This window comes from Zingiber officinale, chromosome 2A, assembly GCF_018446385.1.
Source record: "Zingiber officinale cultivar Zhangliang chromosome 2A, Zo_v1.1, whole genome shotgun sequence".
Classification (NCBI taxonomy): Eukaryota; Viridiplantae; Streptophyta; class Magnoliopsida; order Zingiberales; family Zingiberaceae; genus Zingiber; species Zingiber officinale.
This window is the reverse complement of record NC_055988.1, coordinates 172765747-172790343: the sequence shown is the minus strand read 5'-3', so window position 1 is coordinate 172790343 and position 24597 is coordinate 172765747. Positions and strand designations below refer to the sequence as shown.

Here is a 24597-nt window from a genome sequence, read left to right as displayed (position 1 = left end):
TTGTGCATAGGAGCACGGAGGAGTTTATTCAGATCACTGTTGGTTGCTACTCGGAAAACCTAGAGGTTCCACTGTACAAAAATTTTGTACAAAGGTCTGAACCTTTTCCTAGCTACCATGTGTTCTTTTAAATTAAATTTTGGATCACCTGCGGAACTTAACACGTTTGATCCAAAACTTAATCTATTTGTTCTTTTAGGTTTTGACTTGGATCTCCTGCGGAACTTAACACGTTCGACCCAAGTCTCCTTAAGTTATTAATTCCATTAAATATTAATTTCCATAAAAGGTTCCCAGTACTGACGTGGCGAGGCACATGGCCTTCTTGGATATGGGAGCAACCACCACCGACTAGACAAAACCTTTAATAGAAAGCTAATATTTAATTTCCTAAAATAACTTTAGGTTAACCAAAGAGAACAATCAAATCACAAGGAAAAGAAAGAAAACAAAAGAACACAACTTCGAAAAACATATTCGAAATACTAGAACGTAAGCCTCTTGTATTTGGTATTATTTCCATAAATAACTAGCATGATGCGGAAAGAAAAATTACTAGTTATACCTTGTAGAAAAATCTCTTGATCTTCTACCGTATTCCTCTTCTAACCTCGGACGTTGTGTGGGCAACGATCTTCCGAGATGAGAAACCACCAAGCACCTTCTTCTTCTCCTAGCTAGGTTCGGCCAACACAAAGAAGCTTCACCAAGGACGAAGAACAAAACACCAACCAAGCTCCAAGGGATACAAGCTTTCTCTCCTTCTTCTTCTTCTTCTCCAAGTAGTATCCGGCCACCACAAGAACTTCAAGCAAGAGATAAGTTTCGGCCACCACAAAAGAGGAAGAAAGGAAGAGGATGGCCGGTCACACTAATATTCTTCAAGGATGAATAATTTCGGCCACCACCAATGCTCCAAGGGATGCTAGAGATGAGACTTGCTTTCTCTCCTTCTTCTCCTTCCTTGATCCGGCCACAAACAAAAGCTCCACCAAGAAGATAGGTTTCGGCCAACAAGAGGAGAAGAGAGAAAGGGAAGGGCCGGCCATCACACCAAGGAAAAGAGAGAGAAAAATAATAGAGGTTGTTTTTCATGAAGGCACCCCTACCCCTTCTTTTATATTCCTTGGCTTTGGCAAATAAGGAAATTTATTTATAATAAAATTTCCTTAACTTTCCTTGACAACAATTAATTAAGAAAAAATTAAATAAATTTTCCTAATTAATTGTATGTGGCCGGCCACCTCATGTAGAGCAAATAGGATAATTTTAATCAACAATTAAAACTTCCTTTTTTGTCTTTGGAAATTTTAAAAAATAAAATTTCCTTTTTAAAATCCCTTCATGGTTGATAAAAAAAAATTTCTATAATTTTAATTTTCAACATGTGAATAATTTTTCAGAGAGAAAAAATAAAATATCTTTCCAATCTACAAATAAGGAAAGAGATCTAATCTCTTTCTTTTAATCTTTTTGTAGATCTTTTAAAGAGAGATATTTTAATTTTAATTCTCTGTAATAAATTATATCTTCCACATAATAAAAATTAAAATTAAAATTCTTTTTAATTTAATGGGGGCCGGCCACCTAAACTTGGGTTCAAGCTAGGGCCGACCACCGGCCGGCCCTAGCTTGAACCACAAGCTAGCTTGGCCGGCCCCTTTCTCATGGGTATGAAGGTGGGTATAGGTGGGTATAGTACTCTATAAATAAGAGGCTACGATAGGGACCGAGAGGAGGAATTGGTTTTGGTCTCCCGATAAAATTAAGCATCCCGTGTTCGCCCCGAACACACAACTTAATTTTATCAATAATAATTCATTCCACTAGAGAACTATTATTAAACTACCGCACCAATCCCAAATTATATTTTTGGGCTCCTTCTTATTATGAGTGTGTTAGTCTCCCTGTGTTTAAGATAACAAATGTCCACTAATTAAGTAAGTTACTGACAACTCACTTAATTAATATCTAGTTCCAAGAGTAGTACCACTCAACCTTATTATCATGTCGGACTAAGTCCACCTGCAGGGTTTAACATGACAATCCTTATGAGCTCCTCTTGAGGACATTATCAACCTAGTATCTCTAGGACACAGTTTCCTTTTATAATCAACAACACACACTATAAGTGATGCCATTTCTCAACTTATCAGGCTTATTGATTTATCGAACTAAATCTCACCCATTGATAAATTAAAGAAATAAATATCAAATATATGTGCTTGTTATTATATTAGGATTAAGAGCACACACTTCCATAATAACCGAGGTCTTTGTTTCTTTATAAAGTCAGTATAAAAGAAACGACCTCAAATGGTCCTACTCAATACACTCTGAGTGTAATAGTGTAATTATACAGTCAAGATAAACTGATACCTAATTACACTACGACCTTCCAATGGTTTGTTCCTTTCCATTATGGTCGTGAGCTACTGTTTATAATTTATAAGATACTGATAACATGATCCTCTGTGTGTGACACCACACACCATGTTATCTACAATATAAATTAATTGAACAACTACATTTATCACAAATGTAGACATTTGACCAATGTGATTCTTATTTCTAGATAAATGTTTATACCAAAAGCTAGGCTTTTAGTATACACTCTAACAATCACTGGAGTTCGTCTTCATCGGCGTTCATCATCATTCATCAGAATCAGCGCTCATCTTCACAAATCTCAGACAAGATCACGCCTGCTGCCCTGACCGGGTATGAATAGAGCAGCTTGGGATGATCAATCGGGTGTACCATCTGACCAAAACTGTGAGGGTCCGGAGCTGTGGATAGATCATCCAAGAGTCGACCGAGAGTTGACCGCCCAAGAGTTAGCTTGCTGAGTGCACCTGGCTCCAGTACAATCATGTCGCGAAAACCCGACCAGTCGGATTCCGGCCAGGCATTCCCTCAATTGCCTACCCAGGTGTCCTCGACCTAGAGTTCCGATTTGTGAAAACCTGACCGAGAATCAGGCGACTGGCGTCATCACCTGGTTTTACTTCCTATTTCCATGCCTGTGAATTGTCACGTCCCTTTGACTTCTGACTGTCACGTCCCTTTGACTTCTGACTGTCACGTCCCCTTGACTCCGGATTGTGACGTTCCCTTGACTTATGATTGTTACGTCCTCTTGACTTCTAACTGCCACGTCCCCTTAACTCCGGATTACCACGTCCCCTTGACTTATGACTGTCACGTCCCCTTGACTCCGAATTGCAACGTCCTCTTGACTTATAACTGTCACCTTGACTTCTGTCTGTCACGTTCTCTTGACTTTTGACTGCCACGTCCCTTTGACTCCGGACTATCACGCCTTATCGAACCTCACCATCACGCATCGTATCACCTATTGTTCCATAGTCATGTTTGTGAAGTTGAGCAAGGAAAATGTTTGTGTAGTGAGGAATAAGATTGTAAATGGATTGAGTTTTATGTTATTCAAGTTTATTTGATAAGGTAGTAGAATTAACATTAACAAACTTAACATAGAGTGTGTGTATATATAAAACGTATTGTATCTTGTATATATATATATAGAAGGAATACAGAAAACCACTTATCAAATTGAACATAAGAAGAATGTGTTCGAAAATGGAAGAAAGATAGACATTGAGCAATTGTTAGACCGTGTCATTTTGGGAGATGAAGGCTGAGGGATTCCTTGAACTGCAACTTCCTCGTTTCACTGTAGAAAGTCCTCTGCTTGTTTGGCCAGTAGGTGAGCCCTATAGAGCCTCTGATCTCCCACTCCATCGTCTTCCCCAAAGCCGCCGGGCGCACCTTCCACCAGACTCTCTCGCCGTACTCGTCTCCGGCGAAGATGATCCCCCCTTGCTTGGTAAACGGCCTGTGCACGCTCGAGTACCGGTTCCTGAACCACGTCCTCGGCTGAAGCAGCGCGAACTTCGACGGCCGGGAGGAGAACACCTCCCTGCCATTGACGCCGTCGTGAAGAAACCAGTTCAGGTTCACGCTGTCGCCGTCCACCGACTGCTCGAACTTCCACGGCTTCACGCTCAAGGTGACGGACTCCGTGGCCGAGATCCTGAGGCCCAGGTAGGAGTTCGGCGGATCGAAACCGCCTTCGAGCGACTTCTCCAGGCCGATTTCTTGCGTCGGATTGTCCGACGATTTGCTCACTGAAACCGACAGAACGTCCGACTGCAGGGCCGGAGTGAGTTGCAGGGAGATTCTCGAAGGGAAGTGCTTCTCCTCGCTGCCGTAGCCTCGTTCGGCCATTAGAGTCTCCGACAAGAGAGGATCCACATCGCATCTGCCGAGAACAGAACGATCACTGCGAGTGTGAGATTCTCGTTCCAATCTGAACGATCGAACAGTCGAAATCACTGACCGTATGTTGTCGACGGCGACGGCGATGTCGATCCAGCTCTCTTTGCGGATGGCTCTGTAGGCGAGCTGGATCACAGCTTCGAGCTGCTGGTACCTCAGGGAGAAGAGCAGGCGGTCGTCTTGAGTGCTGGCGGCGGAAGGATCTTCGACGGCCATGGCTATGACAGGGCAGTAGAGCTGCACCTTCCACAGCCCGCTCGCGGAGAGGCCGTACGAGAACAGCGGCGACGGCGCTCTGGGCAGGTGGTTCGAAGACCGGAGGAGCTCCGACATCCAGTTCGTCATTCCGAGGTTCACCGAGCGCATCCACTGCTCTTCGAGGTTGGAGCCGAGCAGCCGGACGAGGAGCTTCAGCGATTCCCGGCACGCCGGACTCCACAGCTGGAGCCTCAAGTCCTCGAGGCACCCACGGCGAAGCTCGGAGGGAGCTTCGTAGACGGTGACGAGGAAGGTGAGGGTGACAAACGCGAGATTAAGGACTACTTCCCGGAGGTTCTCCTCCCTGACCGTCACCTGCGACAGCCGGAAAGAGGATCTCCGGCCGGGGCCGTACTTGAGAACCGAAACGAGGAGGTCGAAGAAGAGACCGGTGGCTTCGTCTCCGGTCAAAGAGGTCTGCGAGCTGGACTTGAGGCGGATGGCGCCGGAGGTCCAGAGGGAAATGGGGGTGTGGTAGTCTGCGTAGATGCAGAAGGTGAGGTAAGGATTGAGCTTCTGGGGGTTTCTGGCGACGGAGAGTCTCAAGGAAGGTGCGCAGGGTTTCGACGAGCAGATGCAGAAGCTCATGCGGTTGGAGCTCCATTGGGAGAAGGGGGGAAGGCTCCTCAGCCACCCGCCTACGTCGACAGGGGAATCAGAAGCCATGGAAAGAGGTGGATCGGTGTCTGGTGCTGTTCGGATGGGTTAATATACTGATGAACTAGGTAACATGTACGATCGATTCAGTTCTACAAAACTTTTTTATCAACCACTAGAATAAATCGAAAAGTACTTGTAATCCAAAAATCTAAAACCTCCCTTTTCTAACTTGAACTTCGGAGGATTAACATCAGGGACCGCTTCTTTAGTTTTGATTTTATTTTACAGATAGGAACGAGATCTTCATACAGTTAACGTAACTGTTATCTTTTCGACTTTTCAACTTCGCGCCTTTAGACAAGATTAGTTGGTAAGAAACAGAGCTGGTCACTTATCAGATTAATCAGATATATATATATATATATATATATATATATATATATAATAAATTTAGAAATCTAGATGATTAATTATTAAAAAAATTAATTAATTCAATATTATATCTCTTGGATTTTAACAACAAAATTCAATTGATTTGATTTATTTTAAAAATTAATTTATTCAATTATGAGTGTTCGATTTTAATGTTCAACTGTAGATGGAGAAGCCATTGTCCACTGCAGAAATAGTCAAGGGAAACCTCACTGAAAGTTGATTGAGACGCTGAAACAAAGCAGCAGATTCCTTGTAGTTTATGGGGTTCATGCAATTATGCAAGCAAATGGTTTGGGATGCAAAAGCCAAAAGGTGATAATGTCTGTCCCGAACTATTGTGTAAGAAGGAGGAACTTATTCCCTAAGAAATTCAAACCTTGTTCATGTGATGATAGAGGTAGAGGTTGGTGATGTAGATAAGTTGGAATCTCTTCATCAGCTGGAAAGTGAGCACGTTGTATTCCCCCAACCAAAAGCAACGGAGAATCCCTCTCTCCTTAGTGATCATGGTTTTTGCCTAATTGACTAGATAGGAGGGCTTGAGTATATATTTTCTCTATATCACAACCTTTCATATGATTCTTTCAGTTCTAGTATGTTATTGTTTCAGTGGAGAATCTGAGCATCTATTCTCTATTCTCTTTTCTTTGCTTGCACAAGTGAAATTTCTTGTTGGATGCATGCATGCCATTAAGGAGGAGAGCGAGACGGAAACTCAACACAACTTTCGACAGAAGCAAAGTCACCAGAAGTTTGCGTCCTGCTACATTAACAATAATCGGATTGATGTATTGTAGTCTATCATCTATTATATCATAGTCGTCTGCCATTAAGAGACATTTATTTTGTTTCATTTACTATCAAAAGGGAAGGTTGCTCTATCTAATCTATAGCTACGTATATTTTACTTTGCAAAATTAATCTTATATTTTTATTTTATTATAGTAGTTTCAACAAGATCATAACCATAGCTAGCAACTAACTACTATAATCTAATATTGACAAGAAATAAACAATTATGATATCCAACTGTTATAATTAACATGATGCTACCTTGTATCGACTAATGCTGAATGGTACTGTCTAGAGATGAAATGTTCATATTACAAAAGTTATGAACTACAATTAGCACAACATAGTGTTATTAGTGTTGATAGTTAAAGCGTTGCTATAACATAATATTAATCAGAGAAGAAGTGACTATATTATAGTAGTTATACAACACAGTTTATTAATATTAGTCAAAGTTGAAGTGTTCTTATTATAACAATTATGAACCCAAAAATGCTACAATTATATAAAAATAAGAATAATTTTGAAAATAAAAATATACTAACACTCAATGGAAAGTCCTTTTATAATTAGGGTTGTAAATGAACCAAGCGTTTGTGAACAAGTTTGGTATTCGGTTTGGTAAGAGTTTGTTTATGCTCGTTCAATATACATAAGATTAATTAAACAAACAAGCTTGAACAGCTCATTAAGCTAAACAAACAAACTTGAACACATATGTGTTCAACTCGTTAACGTTCGTGAACAATGTTCACGAACCACATTTATTAATAAAACTCTTTTCAATATGCTATAAATAACAAAATAAAATAAATAAATAAATTTAAATTATCAATCTTAATAATCAATCAAACAATCAAACAAGCTTGAATTGAGAGCTTGATAACATCTAAACGAACCAAGCTCGAACCAAGCTCAAGCCAAGCTAGAACCAAGCTCAAGTCAAGCTTGAATTGAGAGCTTGATAACATCTAAATGAACCAAGCTCAAATCAAGCTCAAGCCAAGCTTGAATCGAGAGCTTGATAGCATCTAAACGAACCAAGCTCAAGCTCATAAAAAATAAACTAAGCTAAGTTTGAGCACTTATTTCAAAAGCTTGGTTCATTTTAAGCTCGGCTCGGCTCAGCTCGGTTATCTTATTAAACAAGCTTAAACACCCAAAGCTCGGTCCAACATTCATCTCTTCAACTTTCCGAAAGCATCAACTATGTTTAAAACTTGTTGATTCTTCAAAAATCTTAAATTTCTCTAGTATGCATGGAAAATTTTTGAATATTGCATCATTACCTTAAAAAAATATTATGTTATGAATTTTGTTTTTTTTATGTATGTCAACAGAAAAGAAGTGGGGTTAAAAGTTAAAGTGTTAAACAATTGTAGTACTCTTAGAAATTTTTAACAGAAAATACCCAAGAATGAATTATAACAATTCATCTGATTCAAAATGATATTTTTAATGTTTAAAAACTGTAAAACAAATCTTTTTTTTTTTGGAAAGGACACTTCATGATCAAGATTAAATTCAAACTATTATTTTTTCTAAAAAATTAATCTATAATGTTTAATTACAATTCCATTAAAAAACTAAATGGGTTGATTTTTCAAAACTGACACAAATAATTTATTTTTCAAAAATTTAGTATTTTTTCAAAAAGATTAAAAGGATGTCTCATAGTTTTATTATATTGAAAAAAAATTAAAAAACACTCCATTTTGATAGATCCAATTTTCTTATAATAGTTTTGGTGAAAATACATTAGTATTAAAATAAATTTAATCAAATACATTAATATTAAACTAATTTTAATTAATATAAAAAAATTAGGATGTTCTTTTGATATTTTTTAATAATAGGGTCTGGAAACATTCCTCATTCTTCAAGGTTTTATTTGGAATTTGCTCAAGCAAAGACACGCGTGGCGACAAACAGGTACCACGTCGACCTCGTTCCATCCACGAGACGCCACGTATTTGGCCCCGCTAAGTCTCTGTCACACACCCGAACCGGGACCCGCATCTCCACCCGCCGAAACTTCTGACCGCAGCGGCACCGCCACGCTGTCGCACGCTTCAAATAACCAGACTGTTTCGTGTAATCACGAGAATGCTACCGCCTCGGTCAACCGTTGGTTCCCTAGATGGATCAGATTGTCGCCCAAATGAACGGCCAAGATCACGCCGTGGACTTCCATGTCGAACGTTTTTTCGTCATATTTACCCCCCTTTCTTCGTCGTGATCTCGGCGGACGACGAAGCGGCAATAGCGAAAGAGGGAGAGAAGGAAGGGGAAGAGACGCGCCGGAGAAGCAGAAGAGCACAGCCGCAATGGCGAGAGAGAGTCGCGGATGAAGTTCGCCGGAGAAACCGCCATGGATCGCCATTTTACGCCTTTCCCAGTCTTCTATTTCGCGTGTTTCCCATCGCCTCGTCCTCTCGTCGGTGCTAACCACACCTCCGCCCGCTTCTGCGCTCGTTAATTGATACCTGTTTGTTTCAGTTAGGGTTTCAATTTTGATTCATTTTCTGTGTTCGTTGAGAAATAGTCATACATAGGTATTCTTTGATCTGTTATTTCCCGGCTATGGAGCCGGCGGAAAAGCGGTGCTCGGTGGGAAACCTCCTCGTCCGGGCGCTCCTCATCTTCGTGTCTGTTTTCCTCCTTCGATTCGTGTACGTTGTCACTATCTACGGCGGTTCCTGCACCGCCGGTGACAATTGCTTCTTTTCTTTGCCGGGGGAATCTCTTGCACTTGCGGGATCGTCCGGAGGTGTCGTAGCTTCTGCCTCCATCGCCTCAGCAGATGCCAGCCTTGGATACCCCGCGGATCCAGCCGTCCGATCCCTCTGGACCAGCCGAGAGTGGCGGAAGGCTGTCGAGTTCTATTCCTCCGTGATGCAGGATCTCGTGGTGGAAGGATTTCTCTCCCAGGACTCTAAGTGCCTGTGCGTCGACACCCCTGCTGGATATGAGGTGCTCGCTCTCAAGGAGATCGGAGTCCCTGATGCGGTCGGCATTGCTAAGAAAAGCGCGCCACCGCTGGTAGTTGCCGGTGGCGATCCTCTCTTTCTGCCGTTCAAAAATGCCACCTTCGACTTCGTGTTTGCAGGGCAGAGTCTAGATCAAAGCAAACGGCCTGCGGATCTTGCTGCAGAGATCGCAAGGACGCTGAGACCTCATTGGTTCCTTGTTGTGCTCACTACCTCCGCTGGAGATTCCTACAGTCTCCACTCCCTCGCCCAACTTTTCCCTGGCTTCATAAATGTTCGATCGAGGGAGATCAACCATTGGGATTCGAAGTCTCAGCCTCTCCGTGAGATAGTTTTACAGAAACAAGAAGGCGTACAAATTGTTTTTACAAAGGTTAATTCTCATGATGAATGTCCAGTTCTAGAGCACAAGCTCCAGATTCTTCAGTTAGCAGAGCCTCTGATTGAGGAGGAGCCTTTAAAGCCATGGATCACCCTCAAGAGGAACATCCAGAATGTCAAGTATTTGCCATCAATTGCTGATATAAGCTTCAAGCAAAGGTATATTTATGTCGATGTTGGCGCTCGGAGCTATGGCTCAAGCATTGGTAGCTGGTTCAGGAAACAGTACCCTAAGCAGAATCACACTTTTGAGATATATGCTATTGAAGCTGACAGAGCATTTCACAAAGAGTATGCCACTAAGAAAGGTGTAAACTTGCTGCCTTTCGCTGCATGGGTGCGCAATGAAACTTTGACATTTGAGATTAATCATGATCCAGATAACCATGATGTAGAGCAAGGCCGAGGAATGGGTCGTATCAGGCCTTTTGGGGCCTCCGATGGTCGTGTTTCAACAGGTTCTGTGCATGCAATTCAGGGATTTGATTTCGCTGCTTGGCTGAAGAGGACATTTACTGAGAAAGACTATGTTGTGATGAAGATGGATGTTGAGGGGACTGAATTTGATCTGATACCGAGGCTGTTCAAGACAGGAGCTATCTGTCTAATCGACGAGCTCTTTCTTGAGTGTCACTACAATAGATGGCAGAAATGCTGCCCTGGACAGAGGAGTCCAAAATACCAAAACACATACGGGAAATGCTTGAAGCTCTTCACGTCACTTCGGGATAGTGGAGTTCTAGTTCACCAATGGTGGTAATCAGTATTTGATTATTGTCTTATGGAATTTGTTCTGCACACAGTACACTACTTCTGTATGTTCAGTTCTTCATTGTTGCAGTAAAGGAGACGCTTTTATGTTTGATAGGGTTTTAACCAAGAAATGCGTAGCTATGAACAATCATAGTTACCTAGCTGTTATTTTCATGAATGAGGAGGCTAATTCTTTTCTGTTGTGATTTAATTCTTTCTAGTATGTAAGACATCTGGACTGTTGAACTTTTAAGCATGTGCTCTATTTGTTCACTCAACTTCTTACAATGCCTTTTACTTATTTTTGCGTGAACTTGTACCAACTATTAGGCATTTTGCAATATACATTCTTTTGTTGCTATGTTAATATTCTTTCATTACAATATGCATCCAACTCACTAGTTTCTTCTTCCTCTTCTTTCTGTTTTCTCTCTCTAAAATTCTGGACTGCAAACTTTTGCCAGGTAGCTAACCTTTGTGAAAAATTCAACTTTTGATCTAGGAAGCCTAACCCTACTCGCTTCTCGTGGAATGCAATTCTTTTTATTTTTGTGTGACAATTCAATAGGATTATACGGTGAACTCAACTTCTTCTGCACCTGCATTTTCTAGCAGCCGAAGACTTACTAAACCTTGAACTACTTTCCAGTAAAGAATTGTGTTGTGTCCTTGGTTAATATGAGATATCATCTAGAATATAGATTCAAAACTTGATTTCTTCTAATGTCACCTAGACAGAAAAGAGAACAATCAGCAAAGCATAGCAATAAACCACTGATCTGGACCTTTTAATTTAGAGAGAAAGCTTTCTAGTACCAATATGTAAGAATAAAGGAGGCATATAATATTGTATTTGTATAGAGAGATTAAGTTAATGCCACTAAAATTTTTGGAAAGGGAAACTGATGAGAGAACAAGGATTACCACTAAAATATTTGAAGATTAACCTAGGTTAATACTTGAAAGATCAATCATACTAAAAATTTACTTGATACGACAATGCAAAAGTCTGAAGGAAAGAGGATCCAGAAATGTTAAAGCTTGTTCATTAAAAAAAGGCTATACCTTGGAGAAAACTTCAAGCTCATTTAATCCTAAAATTTGTGTTGAAACTTGTTTATTAAATGCTTATTGAGCTTGATTACTTATACCAAGTTCAACTACATTCAAACTAGTATATGTTCAAATTTAAACTAAGTCCTCATTGAGACCTAACGTGATATTTAAAAAAAAAGTTTATGTTTTAGGATTTTTTTTTACACATTTATTGGTGGTGTTGAATATTGTATACTAATACTCTAGTGCTCTTAACAAACTTGATAAAAGTTATTTAAACTATTTCCTAAGCTTTAGTATGTACAAATAATACAACTTACCAATTGCATTACATGGTGTTAGTGGTATATTTACAATTTTCCTTTTGGCTCAAGTTTTTTCTTTGTTGATAGTTCATATTGCATTTAACTATTTGTAAAATAATTATGGATTCTCTGGTAATGCTATTAATGATTTCTTGTAATTTCTGAAAAACCCTCCATCTTCACGGTTGTGGCATTATTTTTTATCTACACTACATATTGCATCAGCTCTCCATTGTATGCGTCAATATCCCATATTTTCTTGGATCAAGCATCAGTTTGACAAATGGCTGAACACACTGTTGCATGTGCCGTGGCAATTGAAATTTTGATGTTGTTCATTGTTGGCATGAGAGTTGATCCCCTTCTTGTCTTTTGGTTACCCAAATTAACAGAGATATTGTGGCTTGGATATATTGTACTGAAATTTACTTTTAAGTATGTTGTGTAGGATAGCCAATTATTCCTAGCCAATTTATTTGGCCCAGAATCAATCAATGACAGAAGTGGATATGTGCAAGTTGGAATATCATCCGAGTTTGTAATCTCTTCAGTGTGTAAATGGTGTAGTTCTTCTACATTAATATACCGCTTAGCAGATGAAGAGGGAAGGATTGGTGTAGTGATTCTTGTCTAGTTATGTGGATATTTGTAAATTGGAAAATCATCTGAATTTGTAATATCTTCAGTGTAACTTTTTCCAGTGGATTCACCCGAGTTGTTTGCATCAATTGAATGAATGGTATGCTCTATGCTCCCTAAGCCTATGCTTTTTTCCTGAATTAAGCTGTTTGCATTGCGTTATCTGATTGATTTTGTCATCTATAGCTCAGCAATAGTAAATTTGTTCAAGTCATGTTCCGAGTTTTGCTAATTAATTAGGAAAGACTTGATTGATATTCATTTTTTCTGATTAAATTTTCAGACGAATGAGCAAGTTGAATTTTACTGGTCTGAAGCCTAATTGGACAACATCCAAGTGCTGTGAGTTGTTATTGCATGCCTTCTATGTTCTATTCAAACTTGAGCATATAAGCCAATCCAGTGAACTTGACTGCCCAGTAACCTAGCTTAAACTATTACTGTGATAGAGATTCAAATACTTATCATATTCAATAGTGTCATGTTATTTCCATTCAGCTTCAGATTATATAAAATTAGTTAAAAAAAACTTTGTATTCCAGCTCTTGTATTCTAGTTTATGAGTTTGTTAACTGCTTGACCTCATGAAAGTTGCTTTCTTCCTCCTAAGGGTTGACAATAGGAATTGAATGCATGTTCTGCTTGGATATGACCTCAAGCTAGTGTGTGGTTGACTTTGTTTAGTTTATTGTTAGTCCTTGTTAACCATATGACTTTCAGCACCATCTTGTCATTTGGCCATCATATAATTTAATGTTATTTCAAGTTTACTCCAAGCATCTCATTTCTTAGGTCATATCTACTGAAACATTCAATTTCTGTACTCCAATGATCCAATCTGAAGTTTGGTTTTACATCTTTACATTAATCTGAGAGATGATTTTAATTTTGTGCTGAAAATGAATACAAGGAGAAATTTTATTGTTGCATGAGATTGTACTTCATATGAGTAGAAGAGGGTTGAATTAAACCTATGGACAAGTATTAAATTGTGTTAATGTGGGGAGACCTCAGGAAGCTATAAATAAGAGTTAGACAAAGTAGTCATGGTTGTTTAGCAAAATGGTAGAATTTTTACCCTGTTTGATGCCGACTTTTCTCTGGTAATATATTTGATAACTAAGTGAGGATGAAGTCTGTACAAAACATAGCTCTCTCTCTTTTTTTTTTTCTTTTTTCTTTTTCCTTTTTTCTGTAGCACACTATGCAAATTCCACTATGATTTGAGCTTAGAGTTTGTTTGGGGTCATTGAGAATTTTTATAATATAAAGGCAATTTAAATGAGCATTTGAAGTTGTTTTTGGTTATTATTATTTTTTATGTTTTTTTTTGAGAGAAGAATTATGATTGTAGATTTTTTTTTTAACCTCAATAGATAAAACTTGTAAAAAAAACAAAAAAGTAAATTCCAAACTTGCTAAAAAAAAAAAGGGCAGCCTGGTGCACGAAGTTCCCGCCATCCGGGGTCCCGGGGAAGGATCCATTGTATGCAGTCTTACTCTACTTTTTGCAAGAGGTTGTTTTCAGGATTCGAACTCGTGACCTTTTGGTCACATGACAACAACTTTATCGTTGCGCCAAGACAACAACTTTACCGGTGCATGAAATTCCAAACTTGCTATTTCACACAATTGCTTAACTGCAATCACCTAAGTTTGAAGTTGGTCAAACTGGAGTTGTTTCAAACTTAACAATAATGGTTTGAGAATCATGGTTGCTAACATTAATATTGATATCAAGATTAAATAATCAAAGGAGGACAAAAATCAAAAGAGTGTCTTAGATAATGAGAATCATTTGTTGGATCGAAAGCGCTAGAGAGGGGGGGGGTTGAATAGTGTTCGTGGCTATTTCGTTCATTTCGCATTCGGAAATCGTTCGAGAGTAATGCAGCGGAAATAAAGGAAAAATCAAACACAGAAAAGACCCAAGTGTTTTTACTTGGTTCGGAGCCTTGGGCGACTCCTACTCCAAGGCTCTCGCTCGTTGAGCGATTACTTTGGGCAATTCACTATTAAATCGCAATAGTACAGATATGAATTAAGTACAATAGAATTAAGTAATACCGACAACAAAGAAATGAAAGCTGAAGCTCCGGGTCGTCGAGATGATGTTGCAGCACTTTGGGATCGTCTCGTTAGCAGCTTGTAGTGTTAGGATTGCTCGGAAGTTGTTGTTTTTAGCTGCTGCTTCGACCCCCTTTTTATACTGTGCTGGAGGCGCCTCCAAGCCTGTCCAAGGCGCCTCCGGGCCTCTGAGTCTCACGAGTGGATCAACGCAAACCTGGTCTCACCTTATCAGGTTTAAGGCGCCTTCAAGCCTCCTCAAGGCGCCTTCAAGCCCTGGTCCAAGGCGCCTCCAGCTCCTCTGGACAGCTGGCTTCGGCTTGCACCCGAGGCGCCTCCAAGCTCCATGGAGGCGCCTCGGACACTGTTCCTCCGAGGCTCAACTCTTGTTTTTGGCCCTGCAAAACATGTTAGTCTGCAAACACATCCTGCAAAACCAAGTTAGCACAGATATTAATCAATATAATATTTTGACAGTCTTTTGACTTCGGATCTCCGACCGAAAACCCTAGGTCGACCCGACGCCTACTGTTCCCTCTACGGAGAACGCGTCCTCACCTACTCCACTTAGGAGTTTTACATGTTGCCAGTGCGATCCTCCAGATCGACTGGACTTTTGCTCAGCGTTCGAAACTTCCGGACTTTCTGCTGGACTTCCGCTTCCCGGCCCATCCAGTTTTCCACCTGGTTCGCGACACCAGGACTTTCCACCTAGGGTTACCACCCCCTAGGACTTTTGCCTGAAGCTTTCGACCCGCCAAGACTTTCCGCATAGGGTTACCACCCCCTATAACATAGGGTTATCACCCCCTAGGGTTTTCCACCTGCCTAACCACAGCTAGGACTTTTGCCTAAGTACCATTTAGGACTTTCCTGCAAGCTCCATGAACTTGTTAGATCACAAGACGACTTAACTTTGAACCCTTTGCCATTATCAAAACTTGGGTTCGATTGCCTGATACTTCCCGCACCAACATCATCAAAAGGGTATCTCTTTTATGGAAAAAGTCAAAATAATTTTCATTTCAAAAATATCCTTATTTCAACATTGTTGTAGTCGCTACATAGTATTTACTATAATGTGTTAAAATAAGCCGGTTTAACTTGGTTAAAAATAATACGTATAAAGCACTTTTATATAAAAACTCGCTTCAAAAATGACTTGAAATTTACCAACTTGGTCAAAATTGTTTAAACTTAATTATACTAACTTCAAAATGGTAAAAAAAAAAAACTTTTAGTAGTTGCTATAACCGTTTTAACTTTTAAAAGTGTTGACGATTTTGATCAAGTTTAAGCATTTTGACCTTTTTCTTTTATATAAAAGTGCTCTATCTATAGTATTTTTAATCAAATTAAACTAAAAAGAAAAATAATTTACGTAAATACGTTGTAGCAGCTACAATGTAGCTATCGTAGGAGTGCAGGAATAAAGATACTTTCAGGATGAGAAATATGGTGGAGTAATGTTTTTGACTTTTTTTTTAACAAAAAGAGAGGTTTTTTTTTTTTTTTTTTTGATGAAAATGATAATTAGGGATGCCCTTATGAGTTTTGCCCATCAAAGAATTCAAGCATGAATGTTAATATATATATTAATATAATTAATAAATAATTAAAATAATGTATAGCTAATAATAAAATCATATCTGTAGACTGTAGTATAAATTATTCGATAAAAATTGGGTTTTGTCCTATATCAATATCTGTCAATTTTGCTGAGTATGCCATAAATTAAAGTCTTTGGAGTCAACTACACAGACCATACCTTGCCGTTAAAAAATTTGATACTTTATTCATGTCTTTAAAGTGTGATCTTAATTACCTTATTTGATCTCACTATTTAGATAATTCAGATATACTGATTTTATTCATTAAAATTGTGTTTTATATAGATTTCATATCAAATAGAATAGAAGTCTCAAGAGGTTAGTTGTTACACAAGAACTAAGAAGAATATTTACGAGCAACCTATATCTTAAAGTTACATTTAGTCCATGAAAAGGTGGTGTGCCTTTTTATCTTGAAGTAACTGCAATCCTATATCATATTTAACTGTACAAATATCAAAGGATGTTTACTGCAATAATTGCATTGTTTATATCCATTTAAAGCATCGATAAATTAGATTATGAAACCCTATTTGTCATTACAGGAAACTGGTGTGCCAGCTACCAACATGCCTTGCTGCAAGCAGCTGTTCATTAGATCATGGTGAGTTCGTGCACCAAACTACAACTTTTGTCTATGTTTTTGGATCTCAAGACAAGGACAAGGAAGTGCAATTTCTCTCTTCGTATTTTTTCTCCATTTCCTTTGTGTGCCGAAATATCTTTTACTAAAATAATCTTTTTGTTGTTTAAGATTGTCATTTTGATCATTGTCAAGAAGGGACAGTAGATGCAGTTTTGTCATGCAGTTGGTTTCAGTCTTTATCATTCTTGGCTTATTCCTCTTTCACCATTAACCAGACCCAATCATTGCTTCATATTTTAACCTCACTAGGACCCCCCAGAGTTGTGCATTGATTCTTATTATAACTCTACCTTGCACTCTATCTCTTGTAGCTGCCTCTACTGCTTAAAATATTGGATTTTGGAATCATATTCAGTATAAACAATCTTGTAAACAATGCCTTGATATGGATCCAAGAGTTGCAGTCAATAGCTTCCACTAAAGAATGCCTCATATTAGCTGTAAACCTTTAACTAACAAGCCATCACTTATCATTTTGTGCAGGCTCTCTCTTCCACGCAAGGGAGGTCTTCTGTTCTGGCACAAGTATCAAATATGATCTCTTTTCTCAGGTAACCACGTTTTGTGGAATCATACACGTACTTCCATTGATGTGAATTTCTTATTCTTCTTTAGAATCGATCAAATTGCTGGTTAAAGATTGCACATAAAAGATATAAGTCTGTTTACTACAGTAAAATTATAAATTCTCAGTGGTAATTCTTATCCTTCAATTGAGTTTTGTTGAAGGAATAGTTTACTAGATATATGGACTCCTAGTTTATCTTTTTACATTTTGTGAAAGTAATTGTTCCTTTTCTTTCAAACGTTGCTGATTCTAAGATTGCAATTATTTGAAGCCTCGTGGTAAAATTCTTGATGTTGTGGAGAGTAATCCAAGTGTCAATTACATGCATGTTTTGTGTTGAGATCGATCGAAAGGTAGCACAAAATGGCATTTTTTGTGCAAAGAACAACTTTAGTTTTGATGATGCTAATTTATGTGCAAGTCTACATATCTTTCTTTCTTTTTCTGAGCTTCAACTCCATACATTAATGATCTCTCTAATTGCTTGTTACTTTTGTGCTGAAGTTACATGGATAGTCACAAGCCTTCACAAATGCTCTCGAGGTGCGGTCGCCAGACCCCGACCCTGCCGGTCCGACCGCGATGACGGTGGCTCTGGCTCAGCTTCTTCTCAGTTGGGCTCTCCTGGTTCATGCACTGTCTATGCTTATCAGGCTCATGCTGCTGCTGCTGCTGGTTTGCTACCTTGCCATTGTGGTTGTGAAATTTCTTCTTGTGATCGTGCAAGGTTGCGGTTGCAGCCGGGATGAGGAAGTAAATGTCTCCGCGCCGGAGCTCAGCCTCCGGCGACACAATCAAGATGCGCCGTCGCACAGTGCTTCCTCCCTGGGAGCTGCAGGGCTTGCTGAGGACGTGGCCAGGGTTGGCAGCCAGGATCTCCCCAGCACTGACGCTGCAGCTGTGCTCCTCCACCTGGCCACTGAGGTGGACAATTCGGACAACATCGAATGCGCCGCACGGCAGGACGCAGGCCAAGCAGCATCTCAGGCTGTTGCCCATCGATCGACCGACCGACGCTTAAATCAACTCTCAGGCAGTATGAATTCTCTCCTCCCTCTCCTCTCTCAAATCATCTGATAGAAACGTGGGGGTGGAGTTATGTATTTAAGGGGTGAAGCTGAGTGACTAATAATCTAATGACAAATTAAGTGAGTCTTTGCCTTCATTAGCAGCAGGATTAGTATATTAATTACGTCTTAAGCATGGGTTTAAATATTTATTAAGTTAATCTCCCAGCCTCACCTAACAAGTGTTTCTTTTTTCAGGGCAAACGCATTGTGAAGGTTTCTGCTCTGTCCATTCACCTCAAAAGCCTTTTCTCCTTCAGGTATTGCTCTCTCTTTGACATTTCCGGTTGGACCGGCTCGGTTCTGGTTCTTATTCGTGTCGTCGATCGGGTTCATTTGCGGTCTTATATAATGAATTTTCTCTAGGGCATATGCAAATCATGCGAGTGATCATAGTTGGATCTTCCTCTCGTGTGCTGTCTTAAATTCATTTCTTATTTTTCGACTAATTTACTTGGAAAAAAAAGTTTTAAAATATTGTATCCCTAAGATGAGATTGAATTATTGTGCCTAGGTCAATAATGCTGTGTAGGTGAAGCATTGTTCGTGTCTGGATAATATCGAATATTAGTGTCTAATTACACACGTCTTTTGTGCTTATAATTAATTCTTAGGCCCTATAAAACCTAAAGCTAGTTGGCAATGGTGGTGGTTGACCATGCTTCCATATCATGGCCATTGCGGTCGAATTCAATCAATCATATCGAAGGTCACACGCCAATCTAGTCCGCAAGAAGCCTCACATGGCTCGTATGGATTAGATGAACTTGATAACTTTTACAATATTATTAGAAACTCTTAATTTTATATTTCTACCATAGTTATTTGAATCATGACAAATAATAGTTATTTGAACCGTATATTAATTTAGAAAAGAAATTGATAGTTAATAATGATAAAATATGATAAAATTTATATAAATATAAATAAATTTATAAATTCGCCTGTCTATCTTTTTCATAATAAGTAAATAATGGAAATGATTAATAGTCCATCCTTTATAACAAAATAAACAACAAAAAGATTTCTGCACCGAAAACTTTGTTTAATTTTTAAAATCTACCTCCCAAGTATACAGAGAGAGCACTTGGGCCTCCAAACAACTCAAGTTTTTAGTCATTTAACTTGTGTGAGGCTAAATAACATGTCACTTGTTTTTTATTTTGATAATTCAGTTGTTCATCGGACTAATCTTAATCTTAGAGGTAGATAGTCTTTTCCTTAATTTGGTTACTGAGTAAATTCAAAATTTATATTTAAAGGCTGACCTCTAGAATATTCGTTATTATTGGAATTCCAACTCTGATTTTTTTTTTTTTTTATTTTCTTAAGTATTTTACATCACACACCCGTGGGGTATAAATACAGGTCACTTGTGTCTTGCTTAAGTAGTTTACATCACACTCATGCAGTATAAATAACATGTCACTTGTGTCTTGCTTGTAATTGGCTAAATTCCCTAAATTAAGGAACCACTTTTTTAGTTAGTCAACGCTCTCTTCTTAATCTCCTTAATTATGTTTTAAATAAATATTGAAGTCGTATCTTTGCTTGTTATGCAATTTGATCTCGTTCCTTGGTCCAATAAACATCATTTCTTTTCCTAAACTAACAAATTAGGTCAATTTGGGCTTCAGTCCAATCAGGTTGAATGAACTAGGAGGTTAGGGCATGCATTGATTGTTATAATTATCGACAACAAATTAGGTTTGATCCATATGTATCAAGTCTTCAGGGACTTTAGTTTACCACGGAGCTCTCTCTTGTTCTTTGGGAATGCCTTTGAGTATTGCTAAAGTTCGTCTAATGTTGAAGCAAGATTGATCGGAAGGGTTAATATATTGATGAATAAGTCTTAAATAATTTTGAAAATGAATCATCAACCACAATCTCTAATTCTATGCTTTGCTTATTGCCATTCCGGATGTTGTCTCTAAGCATCCAATTTCTCATTGGCGGCTTAAACAACACTCGGATTAGGGATAATATAGAGAATTCATCACCCCATTTATATCGTTAATCGATCATCAATTTATTCCATCCCTATTTAGTACCCCTAATCTCTAGCACAATAGCAACACGAATGTAATTAACTTACAAGGGAAACAATCATCAAAGTGTACGCTACAAACTATTTCCTTCCATGAATGTTGCATCTCAAGCAAGCAAAAAATGGTGGTCCACATTCTTATCGAACAAGGGAACTTGATGCCTTGAAGGATGCTAAGGCAAGCAAAAACACTTATGCCTTGGAGGATGTCTAATGATTGTCAACTAAAATGTGATTCTAGTTGACGAGAATTAATTCTAATTGACTCGTAGTTATTAAGTGCATTTGGGCAAAGTGATTGATAACTCAATTAAACTTAAAATAAGGAAGAGTATAAGACTGAAAATAAATCGAACGTTCGTGAATAAATTTTATGTTCGATTTGATAAGAATTTATTTATATTTGTTTAATATACATAAGATTAATTAAATAAATAAGTTTGAATAACTCATTTAACTAAATGAACAAGCTTGAACACATATATATTCAACTTGTTAATATTTATAAATAATGTTCGTGAACAATATTTGTGAATAATGTTCATTAATAAAATTCTATCAACTTGCTAAATAAATAAATAAAATTTCAAATGAACAAATAAATTTATATTATCAAGCTCAATAACTAATCAAATAAACTTAAAATTTAAAAGTTTCAAACAATCAAATAAATTTAAATTGAAAAATCGATAATATCTAAATAAATCAAGCTTAAATTTATAAAAAAAAAACCAAGCCAAACTTGAATAATTATTTTAATGGCTTGGTTCATTTTATATTTGGCTTAGCTTGGCTCAACTTTATTGATAAGCTTGAACACTATAAAATTTAGCTCGGCTTGACCTATTTACCGTCCTAATCAAATATAATTTGAAAAATATTAAATGCTAATTTAGCATGAATCTAAGGTCTCTAGGATTATTAAACACTTCCATCACTTTTGACGGGAAATCCTTAACAATAGTATTGAGTTCAAAAATCTAAGAACAATAAATATAAATATATTAAAAGTCATTTAACATTTTTGTCTAAAAATATTTTTAAGACTTTAAATTACTCAAAATATTAGTAGTCATTAAATATTCTTGACTTTAAAGTATTTGATGATTATAATTTAATTAAAATAACATCCAATCATTAAGAAAAAAAACCATGATATAGTGGCAAATCAAAATTTTCATTATGGATGAATATTTTGAAAGTCAGTTTATATATATATATATATATATATATATATATATTATAATTCAGGCATTTAGATTTTTAGAAACCAAAATTAATTTTGGAAAAAAAATATCCTCCGTAGTTGATAGGGATGAGATAAATTATGTTTTGGATTTTTCAACGGATGAATTAAGAGAAGACTAATCTATTATCTTACTATTTTATTAAAAATCTCTCCCCTTTACTAACTAACTTTGGTGAAGCCTAAAATGAATTTACGTTACTGTCCTTTTTTCTATTCACACTAAAAATAATTCCAAGGTTTATTAGTAATTTTCTTTGATTGTTTTATATAAAAAATATAGTTCTCTTTAGTCTCACATCTTAGAATTGACAACACTATGATCAAAGAAGCTTCTATAAATATTTTAGGCCGACGATATTAAAAAATATACTTTTCTTATTTTCTTTTAATAAGATAAGTATAATATTAAATTAAAATAATTTTTTGCATAGAGAAGCCCATTACAATAGTTTATTGCTGGGATTAGAATAATTATATTACACACCCAACGCGTGTGTACGATCATACTAGTATAAAGAATATATTAATTGGGTTTAGTATTTAAGGTTCTGATTACTATTTAAATAAATTAAATGCACTCTTTTACCAAATTGCCCCTTTATTTTCATGTGATACCTTATTTTACCCTTTTCTCTAATTTTAATTATTTTTATACAAAGCAATTGCCGCTGACTTCAAACGTAGTCAGACCGTCGGTCACCGACAGCCGCCGGACGGCTGGCACAACGCCGGCCTCAGCTTCTCGCTGCAGAAGGTTCCAGCGCCTCCGCCGCCCTTCTCCAACTCCACCACCGCCGCACCGCCCGCCAACCGGTAAACTTCAACCCTAACTATCAACTCTCCGTTTTGCCCCTCCACCACCGTCGACACCACCGCCCCCTTCTCCTTCCTCACCGCGAAACCCTCGCCCTTTCCCACTCGCTCGACCCGATCCAGAACCCGGTCCACCGGTTCGAATGTCGCGAACCGCTCCCGGTCCGATGATTCTCCTTCCCCAAAGAAGCCCGAAAGGTCAAGTCCGGAGGAGAAGGCGATGAGATCGAAGGCGTTGAGTTGGCCGGCGCCGGCGTGGTGTCGGGGCTTTTGTTCGTCAACGAGGGGCCGCATGAGGGCCGCCCTTTGATTTGCGTCGAGGCCCTGGGCGAACCAGGGGTCGCGGAGGATGCCGTCGATCGAGATGCGAGTGGCCGGATCGGGGTCGAGGAGGCGTGCGATGAGGCGGCGGAGGTCGGGCGGCGTCCACCGAGGGCAGCGGTGGTGGCCGCGGTAGATTTTGCGGTAAAGAGACATGAGATTGGAACCGTTGAAGGGGAGGTAGCCAGCGACGAGCACGAAGAGGATGACGCCGCAGGACCAGATGTCCGCCTTCGCCCCATCGTAGCCGTTCGTTCGCTTCCCCATCAGGATCTCCGGCGAGACGTAGGTCGGCGTCCCGCATTGGGTGCGGAGGAGGTGGTCGGCGCCATCGGCGGAGCGTCGGAGGGCGGCGAATCCGAAATCAGCGACCTTGAGGTCGCCGGCCTCGTCCAGGAGGAGATTCTCGGGTTTGAGGTCCCGGTGGAAGACGCCGCGGGAGTGGGAGTGGGCGACGGCGGAGATCAGCTGGTGGAAGAGCCGGCGGGCGAGGTCCTCGGACAGGCGGCCGTGGTCATCGATGCGGGAGAAGAGCTCGCCGCCCTTGGCGTGGTCGAGGACGAGGTAGACCTTGGAGCGGGAGGCGAGAACCTCGTGTAGGCGGACGATGTGGCGGTGGCGGAGGCGGCGGAGGGCAAATATCTCGCGTATGAAGGAGTCAGAAGCCGAGGCGGGATGCCCGGCGGGGCGGCGGGGGTTGGGGAAGACCTTGATGGCGACGGAGTTGCCGGATGGGAGGTGCCGCGCGTGGTAGACCTTGGCGGAGGAGCCGCGGCCGAGGAGGCGGCCCAGTTCGTAATTTCCGAAGATGACCTTCGCCGGAGCCTTTTCGCCGACGGTGGATTCAGCCATCCTCTCCGGCGGACGGAGGAGGAAGCCGAGCCCGAATGATATAAATAGACAAACGAAAAATAGTATTCTTCTTTCCCTCCTAGTTTAATATTAAATTTAAATATATAAATATATATTTTTAAATCCTTTCCTTAATCCAGATAATAATATAAAAAAACATGATAATATAATTTATTCACAATTACTGTTTCGATCTATCATATGACACGTGTTCATGAGATATATATTTTTATTTATTTTTTATATAATTGATGTATACAGGTGTTAATCAATGAGACGGCTTGACCCGACCTACGAACACGATTGATTTATGCCCATACTGAGTTTAATCGATCCATGCCAAACTGGGAAGGAACGGCATTCGGTTGGGAATGATTCGTTTACACTTTACATCTTGTTGAGAAATATGAGACCGGGAGAGTGAAAGTGGTTGTAGTGAAAGCAATGATGTTGTTTACTCAAGTATGGCCGTATGGGAAAGAAAAACATAGGAAAGAGACGAGAGAAATGAAGGCATCTCTTGTTTATAAGCAAGAATGTTATCCGAACAAAGGGATGTGAAACAATGCAAGACATCTCTTGTTTATAGTGACCTATAGTTGTGAGCTATAGTTGTGATTCGAATCGCGCATGAAGGCTTGGAAGTACGTTGAATACTTTTTATGGTTACACCATGTCGATATTCTTGATGCTATGAAAAACTGGGTACTCTCACGAGTTCTTGATGCGTTAAAAAAGAAATGATAAATTCAGTTAGCCTTAGGATAATTGGTTCGACCTTATAAAATTTTTTTATTGATTATCAGGATAAATCGAAAAGTACCCCTGAGATGATCGGCTCAGCCT

At 39.1% G+C, this 24597-nt stretch overlaps 4 protein-coding genes across 4 annotated transcripts; 1 reads left to right on the top strand and 3 right to left on the bottom strand.

Annotated features, from left to right (window-relative positions):
- Positions 1-3519: 3519 nt before the first annotated feature.
- Positions 3520-5248, bottom strand: LOC122040288. Its single transcript, XM_042599614.1, has 2 exons — positions 4361-5248; positions 3520-4282 (listed from the first exon to the last, which is right to left on the bottom strand). Exons 1-2 carry the CDS (start codon positions 5221-5223, stop codon positions 3640-3642), a joined length of 1506 nt encoding a protein of 501 aa, XP_042455548.1. The 5' UTR covers positions 5224-5248; the 3' UTR covers positions 3520-3639.
- A 3377-nt stretch (positions 5249-8625) lies between these two features.
- Positions 8626-10786, top strand: LOC122043315. Its single transcript, XM_042603884.1, has one exon. It carries the CDS (start codon positions 8968-8970, stop codon positions 10513-10515), a length of 1548 nt encoding a protein of 515 aa, XP_042459818.1. The 5' UTR covers positions 8626-8967; the 3' UTR covers positions 10516-10786.
- A 6965-nt stretch (positions 10787-17751) lies between these two features.
- LOC122043314 lies at positions 17752-18498 on the bottom strand. Its single transcript, XM_042603883.1, has one exon. It carries the CDS (start codon positions 18396-18398, stop codon positions 17916-17918), a length of 483 nt encoding a protein of 160 aa, XP_042459817.1. The 5' UTR covers positions 18399-18498; the 3' UTR covers positions 17752-17915.
- Positions 18499-22209: 3711 nt separating this feature from the next.
- LOC122043313 (CBL-interacting protein kinase 29-like) lies at positions 22210-23826 on the bottom strand. The gene has a single exon (XM_042603882.1). The coding sequence runs from the start codon at positions 23749-23751 to the stop codon at positions 22462-22464; it is 1290 nt and encodes a 429-aa protein (XP_042459816.1). The 5' UTR covers positions 23752-23826; the 3' UTR covers positions 22210-22461.
- Between the last annotated feature and the right edge of the window lie 771 nt (positions 23827-24597).

Bases quoted from the DNA above. Each gene is read 5' to 3' on its own strand.
- LOC122040288 (XM_042599614.1), bottom strand. From the start codon at position 5,223: ATGGCTTCTGATTCCCCTGTCGACGTAGGCGGGTGGCTGAGGAGCCTT. The intron at 4,283-4,360 runs GTCAGTGATTTC...TGTTCTCGGCAG, and splicing joins GTCGCCGTCGACAACATACG to ATGCGATGTGGATCCTCTCT.
- LOC122043314 (XM_042603883.1), bottom strand. From the start codon at position 18,398: ATGGGCAACAGCCTGAGATGCTGCTTGGCCTGCGTCCTGCCGTGCGGC.
- LOC122043313 (XM_042603882.1), bottom strand. From the start codon at position 23,751: ATGGCTGAATCCACCGTCGGCGAAAAGGCTCCGGCGAAGGTCATCTTC.
- LOC122043315 (XM_042603884.1), top strand. From the start codon at position 8,968: ATGGAGCCGGCGGAAAAGCGGTGCTCGGTGGGAAACCTCCTCGTCCGG.